The following is an 18,755-nucleotide window of genomic DNA, read 5'->3' as shown; positions in this document are numbered from 1 at the left end:
AAGAAAAAGGGTAAAGAAGGAGCCAAGGGGAAAAGGGGGCAATGAAAGGGGCAAAGAAAGGGATGGGGGGGAGGAAGTGAGGAAAAAAAGAAAGGGGAAGGAAAGAACAGAGTAAGGAAAGAAGTGGACAAAGAGGGGACAAAGGGAAGAAAGGGACAACACAGCAGGGAAAAGAAAACCAGGGTAAAGAATAGGATGAAAAGGGGATAGGGGGTAAAAAACAGGACAAGGGAAGAAAGGGACAACAGAGCAGGTAAAAAAAAACAGGGTAAAGAATAGGATGAAAGGGGGATAGGGGGTAAAAAGAGGGATAAGGAAAAGGAGAGCGAAGCAAGGGGACAAAGAAAGTAAAGGGAAAGAAAAGGGTGAAGCAAAAAGAGGACAAAGAACAGGTAAAGAATGAGACAAGGAAAAAAAGAGACAATGAAGGGGCAAAGAAAGAAGGGAGGAAAGTGGTAAAGAGATAAATAAAGCAGGAACAAGGAAAGAGGGTCCGGGACTCTCCCCGCCAGGCAGGAGGAGCCTCGTCCGCCCTTACCGGGACGTCCAGAGGTGCCGCCTCTTCCCGCTCCATCCTAAATCTCGAGGAAACGAAACCAGAACCGCTGCGCCCGCCCACCCGTGCCTTCTACCTCCCGGACTACCACGAGTTCCCCCGCTGTCGCCGCCGGTGTCGCCAAGCCCGAAGGATGCAGTCGTCGGTGCCGCCGTACGAGGTGCTGCCCGCGGGGGTGAACATGGAGGAGCTGCCCCGGAGCACGACGGTGCTGATGGAGGATCAGCCGAAGCCCCCCCGGGACCACCTGGTGTGGTCCCTCTTCACCACCCTGTACTGCAATTTCTGCTGCCTCGGCCTCCTGGCCTTCATCTTCTCCGTCAAGGTGGGGAGCCCGCGGGGGCACCGGGGATGGGGGGCGGCCCTGGGGACCCCACTGAGCTCCCCGACCTCAGGGACACCCATAGAGCCCACTGAGCCCCCAGCTCGCCATGCCCGATGGACTCCAAGGAGCTCCCAGAGGGCCCACAGAGCCCCCAGCGCCAGGGAGAGCCCACAGAGCCTCAGTTCAGGGGTTCCCACAAACCCCAGAGCAGAGGGTGCCCCGTGGAACACACAGAGTCCCCTCTCCATGGACCACTGACCTCCAGCCAGAGTCCTGGCTGGAAGCTCTGGAGACGGCAGGGATTTGGGACGGGGAGGGTTGTGGGGACCTCAGGGTACCCCTGGTGTTTTGGGGGGATTCAGCCCGGTCTGGCACCTCCAGCACCCCTGCCACCCTCCCGCAGCCCTGAGCCCCCTGGGGTGCTCCCCTCCAGCCCCACTGACTCTGTCCCTTCCTCCCCCAGTCCAGGGACCGCAAAGTGCTGGGTGACTACAGCGGGGCGCTGAGCTACAGCTCCACGGCCAAGTGGCTGAACATCTCTGCCCTGGTGATCAACGTCCTCATCGTCATCATCGTCATCACTATCGTTATCCTGATCCTCACCGGCGTCATCAGAGGCATGCCGTCCCCACCGTACGACTACGGGAACAACCCTTATTACGGCTAGGGCCACACTTAGTCCCCTCCTCGCCCCACGGGCTGTGCATCCCCTGCCCCTGACACCTGCCAGCAGTTCCCCTCACCCCTCGGAACAGGGTGCACCCTCCGTGTGCCCCCCTGGATCCCGCGGGGGTCCTGTCCTGTCCCTCTTCCCTCACCGCCCGGAGCTGCTGTGGAGCCCTTGCTGGAAGTGCCTGGGATAGACAGCCCTCCCCAGCTGAGCACCTCCGACCCTGCTGTAGCCTGCTTGCTGCTTTGCTCTGCGTTTGGAGCCCCGACTGCCTCAAAATAATCCTGAGAAGCACCTGGCTCAGCGAAACCCTGACCCAAATAAAGATTTCTTTCACTTTTGCCACGTCTTGGTTTCCTATCACAGGGAAGTGGTTTGGGGTTCCTGCACAGCAGCTTGGCCAGATGAGAAACAACATCAGCCAGTGGGATGTGCCTGGGGGAGGGGGAAACCGTCCCTCATCACAGAGACAATGCTCAAGGGACACACCAGGCTCCATGAACCTGGGTTCTGCATCCACATGGGGTGGGAAGCTCTTGGAAGGGTCATCCCAAAGATGTAGGTGGAACCTCACCCATGCCAGGGTGTCACCAGGAGCATCCCCTGAGGGAGTGCAAGGTGTTAGCTGCGAGGTCCAGCAGCTACATAAGTCTTCTGTCATCAGTTAACGTGAGACATTAAGGGCGACAAGCTAAATCACCCCAGCAGGGGCTGAGGCTGATTGCAAGACCAAGACTGTTTACCTTTTGTCACTGGCATGTGTGGTCTGTGCTTTCGATATTAAACTCATCCCAGCCCACCAGTTTCCTCACATTTACTCTCCCAATTCCCTCCTCATCCCACGGGGGAGGGAACTATGGCCGGAGGAAGCCACAGCAAGCACCAGCTGTCCCTGTCACCCCGCTGGAAGGGCTGGCAGGGCAGCGGGCAGCGATCCTCGCACCTCCAGGCTGCCGCATGTGCCACCACCTGCCCGGCAGGAACATGGAAAATCCTGGCTGCAGCCCATCTTGCAGAGCCTCGGCTGTGCAGCTGGCCTGGCTTCCCCCTTCCCCTTTGCACTCCTCGCCCTCGGCAGGCCCTGGTCCTCAGGGCTGGAGCCCTGCAAGAATGGGAACAAAACCCTGTTTTTCCCTCTCCCCATGAACATCGGGCTCCTGCCAGGACACCACACTCATAAGATGTCAGAAATCCCGCTCGAAAACACAGTGGATATTTGTTGCAGGATCCCTGGCACTGAGCCTCCGATGAATCATTTTTTGCTCTGTGTTTTCCTGGAAAACATGGGGCTCCTTACTGCAAATGGGATCTGCTGCCTGCCCTGCCCCAGACTTGACCTGCCCAAACCCCAGCACATCCAATGGGAACTCAGGACAACAATGGCCATTGGTCCAAGACCCCCTCTTCCTCCTTCTCCCTGTTTTTATCAACAGTTTTCAGCACAAATCCAAAGGGCAGCCCCACACAAGCCAACATGGAAAAAACTGACCCTTTCCCAGCCCAAACCAGCCAGTGGCAAAACCTCCCTTCCTCCCTCCCTCCTACATGTGACCACTCTGGGCTGCCATGGACAGCTCCCCCTAGTCCATCTGTCACCCAAAACTCAGGAAGAGAAAAAGCCCTCCAGCACTATGTATGTAGTGACAGAGAATTAGGCATTACTTTATTCTGGCCAGGGTGTGCCAAGGAAAACATTCCATCCACCCATAGTTCCATACCTGATATTTTGCATATCTATACAGACAAAACCCAAAGAAATTCTTGCTCACTGGTCTTAAATTACACAATTCTTAGTATTCAGTCCACTACTGGTTGTTGATCACTTTGCCTTTGATGCTAATTTGGACCTCATCCATCGGTTCTCTTGCCGATCTATTCCCAGACCCCGTGTCTCCGACCACTCCAGGAGAATGATATTCGTTGATGTTCGCTAATTGTAATTTATCTCAATATCTTCTGGCTCCTCCCAGTCTCTGGGTGTCCAGATCATCAGGCCTCTCCCAGCGAATAGAGCCCTTTGACGAGAATCTTGAATTCCCCTCCCCCTGCGCAAAGGCAAACAAACCCCTGACTAAAGTTACATTAAAAAGATTAAACATTGCATCTTTTTCAACACTCCCAACTCCCCTCAAGTCCCCTCGGAGTCCCCAGGGTCCCCTCAGAGCTTCCCAAGTCCCCTTAAGCCCCCCGGGTCTCCAGAACTGCCCTGCCCGCCCAGGCTCCGCGGGGTGGGGGTCCCGGAGGGCCGTGCCCCCCTCCCTCCGCGGGGCGGGGTCGCCCCCTGTCCTGGGCACGCTCCAGTCCAGCTCCAGGCATTCATTCCCGGTCATGGAGCCCCGGAAGACGGACGTGTCCATCCCGCTGCAGTCCGCCGGGTGGGGGGCGAACTCCCGCTGCCACCCGTCCGAGCCGCCGCCCCGGGACTTCGTGCTCTGGTCGGCGTTCAATGTGCTGCTGTGGTCCGCGGTGGGCGGGCTGGGCTGCCTCGGCTTCCCCGCGCTCATCTACTCCGTCAAGGTGAGGGGGGCGACCGGGGACACGCACCCGACACCCCAGATCTAGCCCTGATCGAGCCCGGGATACCCACCCAGCCAGCTCCTCCCAGGACCCCCCGACTGAGCCGACTGAGCACGGGACCCCCGGCGTGTCCCGACTTCCTCCCCAACTCGGGACCCCCCCACCCGACCCGACCCAGCCCGACTCAGACCTTTCCCTCACCTCGGGAGCCCCAGCCCCGACCCGCACCCCCAGCCCTCCCTGACACCACCCCGGTCCCCCCCGGTCCTCTGCCCTCCTCTCCCCACCCCACCCCAAAGCTCTCTCCCATCCCGGGACTCCCAGATCCAGTCTCCCATCCCCGACCCGCGATGCTGTGTGTCCTCCCCGATCTTGCCCCTCCCGAGTGCCGGGACTGCGGGACAGTGCCCGGTGGCCTCACCCCCTGTCCCGGCTGACGCGTCGCTGGGGTCCCAGCACAACCTGGCGGCCTCCCCCTGGTGAGCTGGCCCCCCAGCCAGTCCCCCCTCACACTGAGTCCCCCGTTTGCCCCCCAGGCCCGTGACTGCAAGGTGGTGGGGGACCTGGAGGGTGCCCGGCATCACGGCGACCGCGCCAAGACGGTGAACATCATCTGCTCCGTGCTGGTCGCCCTCGCCTGGGTGATCGTCATCACTATCGCCGCCATCGTCATCTCCTCAGCCAGGCACATCTGAGCACCGCCAGACTCCACCCGCGGGATGCTTCCCTCCCCCTCCTGCCCCCACAATGGAGCCGGGGCCGAAGGGGGTGACCGCCGTCCCCGCGCTGCCCACCCGCGGGTGTCCCTGCACAGCCGCGGGAGGGGACAGGGCGGCCAGGCTGGGGCGTGGAGGGACATCGGCCCCTCTTTGCTCTGCTCGCGCGCTTCCAGGCACCTGTGACACACCTGTCGGTCACTGCTGCCACCAATAAAGCTGGTCCTGCCAAACCCCCTCGTTGTCACCTCCCTCACCGCGGGACGGAGCAGAGGGTCCTCGGGCATCTTTGGAGCGTCCTCCTCCTCCTCTTCTTCCAGCTCCACTCCCTGCCTCCATCCTGCCGCGGAACAGAGCGCTTCCAGCCCAAATCCCAGGGAAGCTCCTTTCCAACAGCTTCGGCATGGCAGAAAAAGAAAATTTCTTTTGGCTGTCCACGCCCCCCACCCTGCCGCTCCGTCTCCTCCCTGCTGCCGGGGAGCCCCACGGATGCGGCTTTTCCACCTTTCCATATTCCCTTCCCATTTCCTCCGTCCGGCAGCCCAAAGGCGCTGCCGAGGAGGGCTCTGCCCTGCCCAGCACACCTGGAGGGGCGGGGCTGGGGGTTCCTGCGCCAGCCAGAGCCGCGGTGCTCCCGGGCTCCGTCCGGGAGTGACCCTCCCGCGGTGTCAGAGTCGCGCTGCAGCCACCCGTGCTCCTCATCCCGGGAGGAAGGCTGGCTATAAAAAGCCCGTGGGCTCGCTATCCCAGCCTTTCTCCCAGCCCTGCCTGTGGGACAACCACATGCCTCAGGGCTGTAATTTCCCAGGTTTATATTTAGCGGGGCAGGGATATAAAAGGGGCGCCGGCCGCGCTCTCCCGAGGCTGCCTCTCTGCGCGGCCATGGACACCTCGTACCCGCGGGAGGAGCGGCCGCCCCACAAGCGGGGGTCTTCCCTCGCCGCTCCCGCGCCTCGCGACCACCTCGTCTGGGCCATCTTCAACACCCTCTACATGAACTTCTGCTGCCTGGGCTTCGTGGCGCTCGCCTTCGCCGTCAAGGTACCGGCGCCGGCGGGACCGGAGAGCTCGGGGACTCCGGGAATTCCTCCCCACGCAGGCGGGCGCCGAGGGAGGGAGGGATGCCCAAGGGGGCACAGAGTGCTTGGGATAACTCCTGGGCGGGCTGGGGCGGGCAGCCAGATCTCGACAGCCTCCAGAGGCAGGTGACACCTGCCGCTGGTGAACCCTCCCTGCATTTCCTGATTCCACTTTTGCCACTGATTCCAGAGGTTGTGGGACAGTGTCCCCTGCACACCACCCGAGGAGCAGCTGCTTCATCCTAGAAAGCGGCATGGGGGCCGTGATGGCCCGTGCCTCATGTCAGGAGCAGCTCCAGCTGTGGAAGAAAAGGGGACAAGCAGGGGCTGGAGCCAGCGACGCTCTGGATTTAGCAGGAAGGAAAACACCAGTGGGAAAGGATGCGGGGCTGGAAGGGAGCTGGAGCAGCCTGGGGTGGATGGATGGATGGATGGATGGATGGATGGATGGATGGATGGATGGATAAATTGTGGGTTGCAAGGGGGACAAAGCCCTGGAGCAGGATGGAGCTGCGCAAATGGGGAAGGGGCTGAGGGAAGGGAGTGCGGGAAGGGGCTGCAGGAGGGGTCTGAGGGAAGGATCTCTCCTCGGCTGCTGCAGGCACGGGACAGGAAGGTGTCCGGGGACGTGGAAGCTGCTCGGCACTTCAGCTCCAAGGCGCGGTGCTACAACGCCCTGGCCACGGCGGGCAGCGTGGTGCTGCCGCTCCTGCTTGGTGCCCTCATTGTCACCGGCGTCATCCACCTCTCCAAGCTGGCCCAGGAGTCCGTCGGCTTCTTCACCTACCAGTTCAGTGGCACCGACGACGAGGATCAGTGAGCAGGCGGTGCGGGGCTGGTGGCCCCCCAAAAAGGCCACGACTCCTCTCTGCCACCCCGCTCCCTGCCAGGCTTTGAGGGCGGAGTTACTTTTGCTTTCCTGTGGGTTTTTTTTACCTCCTGTTACCCCGTGTGAAGCCCCAGCTTCCGTGGTCTCTATTTAAATCATTAAATGCTTCACACAGCGTGAGTTTCTGCATGTGGAAAGGGGTGGGGGGCTGCGAAAGGGAAAATATAAATATGGATTTCTGGCTCTGATTGGGATCCTGGCAGCCAGGAGACACCATCATTCCCAAGGCCTTTAGGGGCTCCTCTGGCCACCGGGACCCCCGGGACAGAGGAGGGGAGGAAGCAGAGACACTCCTTGGCCTCGTGGGGACAGGATAAAGCAAATGGGGTGCCACCTCCCCACCCCACCAAGGGGAGCTGAGACCTGCAAACTCATTACAGCAACACCAGGCATCCCCAGCCAGTGCCAGCCAGGATGGGGAGAGCTTGGGATGCACCCTCACTGCTCCCCGCTCTCCCTGCCTGGGCTGAGACAGCTCATTCCGGGACTAAAGGATCCCTTTTTTGAGGATAAACCCCCTTTACTGCCAACTAGCCCTGGCTCAGAGCGGGGCTTTATCCCAGCCCCATCCAAATCCCAATTTGGGTCAGTGCTCAGGGCTGGGGACAGACGGGTCCCTTTGTCCTGCCAAGAGCTGCCACTAATTAGGGGCTGGTGGCTCTGACGGGGCCGGAGCAGAACCCAAGTAATTACACGGCAGCAGCGGCAGAGTCCCTGCTCCAGCGCTAAGCATTCCCAGATGCCGCGGGACACGGAGCAGCCGCGGGGCTTTTTATAAACCGGGCCGAGATTCCTGGGGTTGGTTTGGCCAGGACAGACCCCTCGGGGCAGGGAACGCCTTCAGCATTCCCTGCTCCCACACACGGGCCCCAGGAGCAGGGAGGGTGTGGGAGGGAGGATGCTGTGCAGCCCAGAGCAAGGGGCTACCAACTCCCCCCGTGCAGGGACAGCCCTTCCTTGGGATTTTTGGGACACCAAAGGCGCCCTGAGCAAACCCACAGCAGCTCTTTGCTCGTCCCAAGGCTGCTCAGGCCTGGAAAAATGCTGCCCTTGTCACCATCTGACAGGATAATGCTACAGATCACTGATGTCCAGGCTTCCTGTAGCCCTTCAGATGCCAAGTTAGAAAGGATTTAACTCCAAAACCGCTTGGAAAGAGGGGGAATAATGTATATAAGGGTTTAAAAACACGTCAGGGGTGTTACACACCAAATAACAGGAAAGGAGTTGTGTGCTGCCCACAGGGGGCTAAAAGGCTTTTGGCTGCATATTTTGGAGTAATATTTTGTGCCAAAACACCCTCATCCGGTGAAACAGCACTGGCTGAGCCTCCACAGCCCTTTGAGACCTTGGAGCAACAGAGGAGAAAGGCAAGGACCAGAGCAGGACATTATGGAGAGCTGGAGTCAGGATCCTGGAGTCAGGAAGGGGCTTCCTTACAAACACAAACATGTCGAGAACATAAACAGCTCCTGGGTGTTTAGACAACACGTTTGAAATAGTCATTTTTCAGGCTTGGTTTCCTCTCCTGTGTTGAATTAAGAGATGCATGGAGGGGAGTGGGGGGCTCAGACGTGGTGACCTCCAGCCATGGTGACATCTCCAGCCACCAACCTGCCCCAGGGCCACAAGCACAGGTGGCACACACAGTCCCGAGGGGGCAAAGGCCTCCTGGCACAGCCCAGGACCTTCCATCACCTTCCCCCTCCACCAAGATCCCAGATTTGCTGCTCCAGTGGACAACACCTGGATCAGCCAAGGTTTAGGGAGTCCTGCTGGGTGACCTCTGGATCCAGCCAGGTGCTGTGGGGAAGGAGATGCTCTGCCCTGCAACACAAAACCCCTTGTGTGAGACGTGGGAACAGTTTCTTCCCAAATGATTTCAATACGCAGATCCAGACGCCTCTGCCGTACCTTCCCAGAGGGGAAAGCACTGCCCTGACTCCAGCACAGCTTCCAGGGGAGATGCCAGAGGGTCCTGGGAGGCCTCAGTCACTCCCATCCTGATCTCCTCCCTGGTGATGGTGAACTCCAGTTTGTTGCCCAAGTAGGAGACTCCAGAGATTTTCAGCTTGGTGATACCGTCAGGAAAGGCAGGATCGAAGAGGAGGCTGGACCTCGTGATCCTGGAAAGGCAGGAGCACCTCAGGGTGGGAACAGGGAGCCACAGAGGAGCCCAGCTCTGTGTGGGGGCAGCCACCTTTGCAGGCATCACCACTTTGTGCACCCCAGAGGAGTCCAAAAGGGTCCTCCAGGGATCTCTAGGCAAATCCTGAACACACTGATGGGGCACCTGGTGAGCAGCTGCTGGGGCTGTGATTCCACAGCCCTCCCCAAGACATTCCAGTCCCATTCCAGCTCCACAGCTGGGGCCTGGTGTTTCCATACAGTTGGATTTTGTAAAAAAAAAAAATGCAGCTCAATTCCCTGCTCCAGTTCAGAGCTTGGCTTCAGCAGCAGCTGTGCTGGCAAAACTTCGGGAATGCCCTGCTCCTCTCTGAGCAGGTGACCCTCAGACACCCACCTCAGCTCCCACTCCTGTGGGATGGAGGGCTGGGAGCTCGGCACAGCTCTTCGTGCTCCCTCCCCAGAAATAATGGAGCAAACATCCTGACTCTCCCTCCATCCCTGATCCAAAGCCAAGCTGCCTGTGTGGGCGTTGGCTTTGCGTGAGGAAAAACAACAGCTCCTCTCATCTCTGACCCAAATCCTGGCCAACAAGAGCTCTCCACCACCAACTCCAGAACGCTGAGAGGGCTTCAGGGACTGGAGAGGGCTCAAGGGAGGCTTGAGAGCCTGGGGAGCCCCAGCACCGGGTGGGATCCACATCCTAAGCAGGAAAGGCAGGATCATGGCTGCACGATGTCATCGCTGCCTCTGGAATTTGGCCAGAGCCCCAAAGCCAGTGCCACGAGAGGTCTGACCTGGCACACACCAGGTGCCTGGAGACCTCCCAGCTCGAGATTTCCAGCTGGGAATATTGCAGCTCACACCAAGGAATGGGTGGCTTTTCCATCTGGGAACCCGGCAGCTCACACCCAGCTCCGCCAAGGAACAGGGTGGGTTTCCCAGCAGCTCCGGCCACACGCACGGAGTGAAAATATGTAGTTAGGGCTGGAAGTTTTCACTGGTAATCAAAAGGCTTGATCCAGCCTCAGTTAAACCAGGAATAGGCTGAAGAGACAGAGGCTCCAGGGTGGAAACCACCACAGCTCTGAAATTACATGAGCAGCTCCGTGTTTTCCCAGGATATTTTAAAGCTGAGGCGATGCCCACTCAGCACTTCCCTCCAGGGAGGCTCTTGGAGCCACACGTGAGCAGGGAGGCCACAGTGGGGCTGCAGGAGGTGTTTCCTCACCACATCCAAAGGAGACAGGATGATGTTGCTGCTGAGCCAGGCTTAGGGAATGGCTTTTTGCCTCCCAAACGTGACCTGGAATGAGCCTCTTACCTGTTCCCAATCTTGCTCCAGCCAAACAAGGACATTTTAAGGGACAAGCAGCTGCTTGGGAGTTAAAAGTGACACAACAGGTCTCACCTGAACCCAGTGAAGCCGAAGAGAACAACCTGCAGGAATCCACCCATCCCTGTCAAGAAGTTCACAGCTCCTGAGCCATCCGAGTTCTCCACCCAAACCTGCTCCAGCACGAGAAAGAGACAGCTCAGGAGTTGATGTGGGACACTCCAGGCAGTTTTGTGGGTTTTAATCCCATTGTCACCTGCCTGGGAGCAGGAGGGATATGCAGCCCTGCCCCTCACCTTGAAGGGCTCAGTGATGTTGCTGAAGCACTTTTCCAGCTGGCTCTGGGCTCTCTGCAGCTCCTTCAGCTCCAGCCAGCCCACAGCAAACATGCTCTGCCAGAGAGGGGAAGGCGACAGTGCAGCAGAGCAGCACCACCTCTGCCATCCCACTGATCCAGAGGGAACATTTCCAGAGCACATCCCAGCTCTGCAGTGTCCCCTCGATGGAAACATCTGCCAGGAGTGAATCCCAGGCTGGGCTCTGCCCTCTCCTCACCCAGGTCATGGCTGGCCCAGCCGGGTCAGTGACAGGCTCATACATCTCCAGGTCGTTCCTCCGGACCTCGGCGCTCATGGGATGCATCAGTGGGAATCCCAGCAGGACCACATCTGCCTGTTTCACCGGCTCACCTGGGGACAGGGCTGGTCAGATGGGGGTAGTTCCCAAATTTCCTAGGTTTTTGAGCCCACTGATGAGAAACAATCCAGTGAGTCAGGAAAAACACCCCAAGCACAGCTCTCTGCACTGCAGCAACAGCAGGAACTCTTCTTTCGCCATTCCCAAGTCTGAACCTGTCAAAATTCCACTCCTTCCAGGAATAAAAGTGTGATCCATGGCCACCTCCAGGGGCTGCTGCCGCCTCCCTGCTCACCTGGGCTGTAGCCATCATACTCAGGGTGATATTTCCTCTCCTCATCAAAGGGCACTTTGATTTTCCTGGCACGGTCCTCCCACTCCTCCGGCACTGGGAGCAGCAGCTCCCGAGCCATGTCAGCAGCAAAATTTAAGCTGCAAAGAAGGAGGAACATTTTATGTCAGGGATGGGTGACAGTGAGAGGAGAAAGGATCCTGCAGAAAAGGTTCTGTGGAAGATCAGGGGTCAGAGACTGAGGCAGAGGTAACAGCTTCCATCACAGAGCCAGGAGCCTGTTCCTCTGGCTGTGGATGTCTCCAGCTGGCTAACAGCACAGACATGTCATGGATTGCCAAGGGAGGCATTGAACAGTACATGAACAGCTCAGAGGAGCTGGGGGAGCCCCCACTCCTTCCTCTGACTGTGGAGGGTGTGAGGAGAGGGAGGAATTCTCCCCTCAGAAGCCCCACTGCCCCCATCCCCGCAGAGTGCCAGGTGGAAGGGAAGAGAGCCAGGCCATGCTTCCAGGTGCTCCCAGAAGACATTCCACACGTTACCTGCGCCGGGCCACGGCGTTGGTGTATGCAGAGTTATCGACCTGGCTGTGGTACTCATCTGGGGGCATGACACCTGGGGGGACAGGAGGGGACACTCAGCACACCCAGGGGCTGCCCTGGCTCTGGGCCCCTCCTCAGGGACACAGCTGGGGGAAGGGGACCCTCCTGCCTGCATGTGCTGCTGGCAGGATTCCACACGGTCCCAGCAGGATGCTCAGTAGGGAGCATCCACTGTGCTGGTGCTGAAGCAGGAACAATCTGGGCTACAGCTCTGGCTGATGGGCACAGGTACCTCATCCTGAGGGCATCTTGAAGGGGCCTTCAAGTCATGGAATCCCAGGATGGCCTGTGCTGGCACAGGCCTTAAAGCTCATCCAGTTCCACGTCCCTGCCACGGGTAGGGACACCTTCCACTAGACCAGGTGGCTATGAGCCTCTGCTTTCCACCCCATTTACAGGGCAGAGGTACCTCTGATGTGGTAGAGCTGCTCCTCCTCACTCCACACCATCCTGCTGCACCAGTACTGGGCCACGGCTTCCACCAGCTCCCAGCCCCCGTCCTCCTGGAACAGCTTCTGGTCCTGGGGGAAAAGCAGGGGCATGAGGGAGACTCTGCCAGACCCGAAGTCAGCAGGAGGATGGAGAGGATCTCTGAGGAGATGGAGGGAGCAGGAGGAAAAACTGGCCTGGTTGGAGCCAACAGGATACTGAGATGCCCACGGGAGCAAGGACAGAGGAGGCAGGGCTGCAGGAGGGAGCCTGCAGAGCAGAGAGAGCAGAGTTCTCTGTCTCTGGAAAGGGACAGTGACAGCATCCAGGTGTCGTGCCACCGGGCCATCAGGTGGAGCACCCTCCCTTTACCTGCGTGGTGCAGTAATACTGCTCGAAGGCCATCAGCACATCCCCGGTGACATGGATTTCCTGGGCTCCGTAGATCTCCTCAGGACACACTTCCCGGCCAGTGGCTGCGCTCTCCCACGGGAACTTCGCACCCTGCCAGGAGAAGGCACTCATAAGCACATCACCTTGTGGTGCCCGCCGCTGTAACAGCCCGGGATGGCCCTGGGGACAGGGGCTGGTGCCACCCCTGCCGGTGCCACCCCGGCCGGTGCCACCGCTGGTGTCCCTTGTCCCACCTCGTAGCCCTGGTCCTGCGCGTTGCGCCTGGCGCCCTCCAGCGTGCGGATCCGGTACTGCAGGATGGCGCGGGCAGCCTCGGGATGCAGCAGGAGGATATTCGGGAACATCCAGGTGTCCTGCCAGGCCGGGTGGGGCGGCGATTGGCTGGGGGTAAGCAGCCAGTGCTCCCGCCAGCTCCACCCTTCGAGTACATCCCCCATCCCGAAGGAAGGATGGAGTCTCCTGCACCCCACCCGCCGCGCCAAGCCCCCAGGTCAGCACGGTCCCCCTCACCTGGTCCCAGAAGACGTGTCCCCAGTAGTCCTCGCCGCGGGTGCCGTTGGACAAACCGCCGGGGCTGATGCCATGGAACAGGAATGCCGGGCTGTCCCGGGGCGGGATGGCGCTCAGCAGGTAGTAGAGGCAGCCGTGGAGCGCCTGACGCAGGGCCAGCGGTCCGTCCAGCTCCACGGAGCAGTCCCGGCGCAGAGCTGCCCAGGCGCGGATGTGGGAGCGGTGCAGCGACCCCGCGGCCGCCAGCGAGAGCCCCGCGCCGTAGCTCCGCTTCGCCTCCTCCTCGCTCCCGGCCACGGCCGTCAGGAACTCCCAGCGCCGCTCCCGCTCCTCCCCGCCCAGAGTCAGCGATTGTGGGATGGGGCTCCACAGCATGTGGACGGTGGGACGGGGGCCTCCCTGCACCTCGGGAATCAGCGTCCTCCCGTAGATGTAGCTGTGGGAGATGGGAGGGGATGGCGGGAGGTGTTCGTTCCCAATATCCCATCTAACCCCGCCACAAATGGTCTCCAGTCCCGGGAATCCAGTTCTAAATGCCATCCCCTCCAAATTTCCCGTTTTCCCCAGCCTCACTTCTTTGGAATCACATCTAGCCCCTGTCTCCTTCGTTGCTCTCACTCATCAATGTGAGGGATAATTCTGGAGCTGCAACTCATAAAAATGTTTCTATACTTAATTTCAGGGATTTCTTCTAGGGTAAAGCAGGATGTGCAGAAGCCTCCACATCCCTCAGCATTCCAGCCTGGCTCCAGCCTTACACCTGCCGTTTATCCCCCAAGGGAGAGCAGGGCACTGCACCACAGCCCGCGGAGGGTGGGCTCAGGACAGGGACCCCCATTCTCCACACTCACTGTGCTCCCTGGAAGTCTGGCCCTCGGGTCAGGTCCAGGTCCTGGCTCTGTGGCACGAACAGGCTCTGGAGCTCGATGGTGACAGGATGTGTGGAGCCATCCAAGCGCCGGATGGTGATGCTGGAGGCCATCAGGTGGACCAGGGAGTGGTGGGCGTAGAGCTGGTGGGTGGCCATGTAGCCAGGAGACTGAATCGTGTGGCTGAAGGTCCCTGTAAGCACAGCCAGAGCCACCAGCCTTTGGAAACCCTTGGATTCCCAACTCTGCTCTACCTAGTGGCCCCTAGTAGCCAAGGAATCACTTTTCCCGGGTCCAGATCCAGTTGTGGGCTGGACAGCACTGCTGACACTGAGCCTGGCCAACCTGCTGAGGGATGGTCTGTGCCATCAAACATTTTATCTGGCTCCATGATTAAAGAGTGTCTGACGAGCCTGGCCCCACCAGGGATTGAGCTACAGCCTGAAAATCGCTTATTCCCACACAAAAAGGGGAATTTTCTGCTTGTTCCAGAGGAACAGCACTCCGAGGCAAAGGGAGAATAAGGAGAAGGAAGCTGTGACAGAGCAGAAGAGGCAACAAAAGCAGAGAGAACTGAAGCCCTGGCAGAGCCCGAGGGGAAGGTCCGGGCTCACCTGTCCAGGTGTTGAGGACGAAGCTCTCAGCCGTGCAGGCACCAGGCGCTGCCATGCGCAGCCCCAGGGGGCTGGGGACATCGGCGCGGTGCGTGTCCCCCGCGGCCCCGCTGTACACGCCGGCGACGTGCAGGATGTCCCGGAACACGCGGGTGCCCAGGAACGCGTTGGTTACCGTGGGCAGCAGCCGCGGGTCCCCGGGCAGCGCCGTGGCCACGAACACGCCGGGGTCGCCCTCGCCATCGGCCATCGCCAGCACCTGTGGAGCCACAGGGACGGGACGAGGGCTGAAGGGACAAAGAGGGGACAAAGCCCCGCTCCCCGTCATGCCCCGCCTGCCACCAGCCGTCGCTGCTCCCTTCAGTGTCCCATCTGGTTACCTCCAGCAGTCTTCCCCCATCCCAGCTTCCTCCCAGCCCCAGTGTGGATCCCCTCCACTCCTTCACCCCACCTCCAGCTGTCCCAAACCCCGACAGCTCACGGGACTCATCACTTCTCAGCTTCCCTCCTTTTCCTCTTCTGCTGCATGGATTGCACCAGCTTTTCCCAGCCACCTTCCCCACCTGGCCTCCTCTTCCTCCCAGTGCTGTTCTGTGACACTTTGAAATGCTCCTGATACTCCCCCCTCTCCCAGCTCATTGCAGCCCTCTGTTCCCCCTCACTCCTGTATCTCCAGCTCAGCTTCCAGGGACAGAACCTTTCTATTCCACTGATTTATACATAAAACTATATTTATGTGTCATTTATAAACACATATATAATTACAGACTAAAGACATGGACAGATGCAGAGACGTGCAAACAGCCCCTGACAAAAGGGAGCTGCAGCTGGCAATGCCGGGCACTGGAAAACCCCAGGAATAATGAAATGAGGCTCCGAAAGTCTCCGAGCCGAGCTGAGACTCCAGCCGGGGTGACACAGGGGCTAGGAGGGTGCCCAGCCCGCAAATTCCTCCCTGACAGCAGCCGGATGCAGGAACACTCAGGCTCAGCTCGGTTTCCTCACTGAGACCGAACCGTGAGGAAAATCCTGCCTTCGGGAAAGTGAAAAATCCCAATCCAACCTAAGCCCCAGGGCGCGGAAGGGAAGAGGTGGGTCTTGCCTTCGGTCTCGGGGCTGAGTCGAGCCCTGCAGGCGGAGAGCGGCCGCTCCAGGGAGGGACGGAAGTTACCCAGCCGAGAAAGAAGGAAGGAAATCGCTTTTTTCCCCTCTCGTTAAAAAAAAAAAAAAATTAGAAAAATGATCCTGGACAGGCAGGTGTTCGTCCAGGTGAGCTCGGTGGGAGCGCCGTCCTGGGCTGTGCTGTGCCTGGGAAGGAGGAACTGAAAGAGGAAAACCCAAGTCGTGTGATTTATGATCCCAAAGCTGCTGGCGGAGAGCCGGGTTAGCAGCACACCCCGCTGACCTCCCGTGTCCCCAGACACATTCTGACCTTTCCCCTCGCCTGTTTCCAGGGAGGAAGAAAATTCCATCTGGACTTTGGCTTTGGAGTGCTTTTCCAAGCCCTTTCCAGCTGGTCCCGTCCTGGAGGGTCAGGGGTGCAAGGATGGAGCTGCAGCAAGGCACCACCAGCCTCTCTGAGTGGCCTCTGGTGCTCACTGGGATTACTTTATTGCCCGACCCAGCACTGACAGGCATAACACATTTGCCCTCCACTGTAAATCCATGGAAAAGGCCCCATGGAGCCTGGCTGGGTCAGTCCTGCAGCTGCCACTGTCCCAGTCATGCTTTGGGGAGACCCCGACCAAGGGCAGAGCTCTACTAGAGCTTCTTTATTCCCAGCTCTACTCCTTTGGTATTGCAGAGTCTAATCCCAACTGTGCCCCAGCAGGATTTGCTTCCCCTTTGGTTTGCTCCTCACAACCAGCAGCTGATTCCAGCACAGGCTGAGTCTGTGGCAGGGGCAGGAATATCCACCCCCTGGGGAGCACCTGGGCATCCATAGGCATTCTGGGGCACTGGATCTGGGACTAGCAGCTCCTTCCCATGCTGATCCCAGTGGCATGCACCCCACTTCCTTGCCTTTATCAGAGGAATTTGGAAATAGCTTTTTCCAGAAAGTCCTTTCTCACTGAATGGTATTTTAAGTGTTATAAGGGTTATAGAAGTCCACAGAAGAGGTTCAAGGAGAAAGGAGTTCTGCTCCGAAGGAAGAGTTCTGCTCCAAGGGAAAAAGAGGAGGTCTCTGGTCTCCAGCAGGGCATTGCAGTGTTCCCCTGTGTTGGCTGGGGACAGTTTTTGGTCTCAGAGTCCTGGGCAGCACTGAGGGAAAAAAAATCCCCAAAAAATTAAGGGAAGAAAAATGAAGCAGAGAGCAATTTGGGAAAAGCTTGCCATGTCAGGCTGCTCCTCCCCGTGTCCCTGGAGCTGTGCCAAGGGGTGGCAGGGGTGTGGTGGCAGCGGTGACAGTGACAAGCAGGGCAGCTGCAGAGCGAGGAGCAGCAGGATTGCCCTGACAGCGCCATGAGGGGTTTCCAGAGGGGCTCCCAGCTCCTGGCAGCTGCACTCCGGATCAGCCAGGTTCCCCGGGCACAGATCCGCTCCCACCCCCCCGAGCACCCGCTCTCCGCTGGCGTGAGTATCCTGGGGGCTGAAAAACTGGGAACAGCCCGGTCAGAGGGGCCCAAACCCTCTGTGTCAGGGCCAAATGATTTTGGAAGGGGGTGGAAGCAAAAGGGAAGGGGGAGGAAAAGAAGGAATGTGCCGCTGGGCTCCAGCCCACACCCCCACGGTGTCCATGCCTTGCTCCCCACCTCTGGCTCCTGATCCCGTTTGATTTTGTTCTTTCAGGCCCTCTTTTAACCTCTGGGGTTTGGGGGTCCCCTGCAGCCCAGGGAAAGGGGCAGCAGTGACACTGGTGGCCCCTCAGGGACAGACCCAGGCCCTGTCCCCCTACCCTGGGATAGTCACCCCAAACGGGTGTCCCCAAGGACAAGGGCTCCTGTCACCGCAGAGCCCAAAGTCCCTCTGACACTCCCCCTGTGGGGACAGTCCCCCACAAACCAGACCCTCCCAGGCTGGGTGAAACAAGCTGGGGAAGAAGAGCTTTCCACCAAAAACCTGCTGGGTTCCCCCTCCACCCCCCTTGTTTGGGGGGTTTTCTCTCTGCTGCCTTTCCAAGGTCTGCAACAAAGGAGCTGCAGGATCCTGGAAAGGCTTTTTCCAGGCAAATCAATTAAAGAAAGGTGCCAGTGTGAGGGGTTAAGGCTGGCCCAGTGCTTCAGGGAAACGAGGGGCTGCTGCTGGCTGCAATTCCCATCCCAAAGTCATCTGAAAGTCAGGAACGCTGCAGGCCCCAGACACAGCGTCAAGGTCATGCACTGCTACAGTTTCCTAGAGAAACAGCAAACCTGGAGAGCACCAGCTCAGTGCACTGCCAGTGGGGACAGCTCTGCTCCCCAAACCTCCCTCCAAAACCCACAGGACCGGGAAGAGCACAGGGAAGCACAGGGTGTGTGGCATTGGACGGCACCAGCACAGCTATCCAGGGTGCTCTGTGTGCCATGGCACAGCCATCCCACTGATTCCTGCTCCTTGTCCCCCTCAGGAGCAAGGCATCGCCCTCGCCGCGATGTTCACTGCCTTCCTGCTGCCCACAGCCTGGGTCTTGGCCAACATACACCACTACAGGAGCAGGCCGGAGTGAGGAGTGTGGAGTGGCAGGAGCAGCCTGCTCCCTGCCGAGAGAATACCGAGGGAAGAGGCCTCAGGACAGACCCTCGCTGGGATGGAACCCCCCGAGCCTGCTCATTAAAAGCCACGTTTGCATTCAACAATGGCTCTTGGGGTTTGCTCTATCCATGGGTGTGTTCATAAGGAATGGTCCAGATCCCTCCTCTCAAGGGCTGGCAGCAGGCTCCAGTGGGAAAGCACAATCTCTCCGGAGCCTCTACCAGCTGCAGCACTGTGTGCACCCAGTCACCTCTCCCAGCACTAGCAAGGAAGCCAATCCAAGGTAAATTCCCGACAGGAAAACACTGAAAGGCTGGAAGTGACATTAAAAGGGTGCCATGGGCTGGGGGCTGCACACCTGCCTGCTCCCCTCCCTGCAGGAAGGGCTTCTCCACCTACATCCCAGATTACCCGTGCAAGGGAAAGTTTGGATAGCAAGGGCTACTTTCAGGTATCTTGGAAATACCTCTGGGGCTGTCAGTTTTGGAGACCTGACCCTCGC

General features: G+C 59.1%; 4 protein-coding genes across 4 annotated transcripts; 3 read left to right on the top strand and 1 right to left on the bottom strand.

The window, feature by feature from the left end:
• Positions 1-346: 346 nt before the first annotated feature.
• On the top strand, positions 347-1,892 carry LOC146437106 (interferon-induced transmembrane protein 1-like). The gene is made up of 2 exons (XM_085063607.1): positions 347-881; positions 1,345-1,892. Exons 1-2 carry the CDS (start codon positions 690-692, stop codon positions 1,546-1,548), a joined length of 396 nt encoding a protein of 131 aa, XP_084919733.1. The 5' UTR covers positions 347-689; the 3' UTR covers positions 1,549-1,892.
• Positions 1,893-3,258: 1,366 nt separating this feature from the next.
• On the top strand, positions 3,259-5,017 carry LOC146437105 (uncharacterized). Its single transcript, XM_085063606.1, has 2 exons — positions 3,259-4,068; positions 4,605-5,017. Exons 1-2 carry the CDS (start codon positions 3,475-3,477, stop codon positions 4,761-4,763), a joined length of 753 nt encoding a protein of 250 aa, XP_084919732.1. The 5' UTR covers positions 3,259-3,474; the 3' UTR covers positions 4,764-5,017.
• A 137-nt stretch (positions 5,018-5,154) lies between these two features.
• Positions 5,155-6,872, top strand: IFITM5 (interferon induced transmembrane protein 5). The gene is made up of 2 exons (XM_085063605.1): positions 5,155-5,825; positions 6,465-6,872. Exons 1-2 carry the CDS (start codon positions 5,274-5,276, stop codon positions 6,681-6,683), a joined length of 771 nt encoding a protein of 256 aa, XP_084919731.1. The 5' UTR covers positions 5,155-5,273; the 3' UTR covers positions 6,684-6,872.
• Positions 6,873-7,899: 1,027 nt separating this feature from the next.
• Positions 7,900-14,957, bottom strand: PGGHG (protein-glucosylgalactosylhydroxylysine glucosidase). Its single transcript, XM_085063597.1, has 13 exons — positions 14,582-14,957; positions 13,950-14,160; positions 13,099-13,534; positions 12,822-12,941; positions 12,547-12,678; positions 12,155-12,266; positions 11,686-11,758; positions 11,147-11,283; positions 10,771-10,904; positions 10,512-10,607; positions 10,291-10,388; positions 8,667-8,878; positions 7,900-8,579 (listed from the first exon to the last, which is right to left on the bottom strand). The coding sequence occupies exons 1-13, from the start codon at positions 14,907-14,909 to the stop codon at positions 8,515-8,517; spliced, it is 2,154 nt and encodes a 717-aa protein (XP_084919723.1). The 5' UTR covers positions 14,910-14,957; the 3' UTR covers positions 7,900-8,514.
• Positions 14,958-18,755: the final 3,798 nt, after the last annotated feature.

Source organism: Lichenostomus cassidix, chromosome 5, assembly GCF_008360975.1.
Source record: "Lichenostomus cassidix isolate B80296 chromosome 5, HeHo_3.0, whole genome shotgun sequence".
NCBI classification, from domain to species: domain Eukaryota; kingdom Metazoa; phylum Chordata; class Aves; order Passeriformes; family Meliphagidae; genus Lichenostomus; species Lichenostomus cassidix.
The sequence above is the reverse complement of the archived record's forward strand: the minus strand, read 5'-3'. Positions and strand labels throughout refer to the sequence as shown.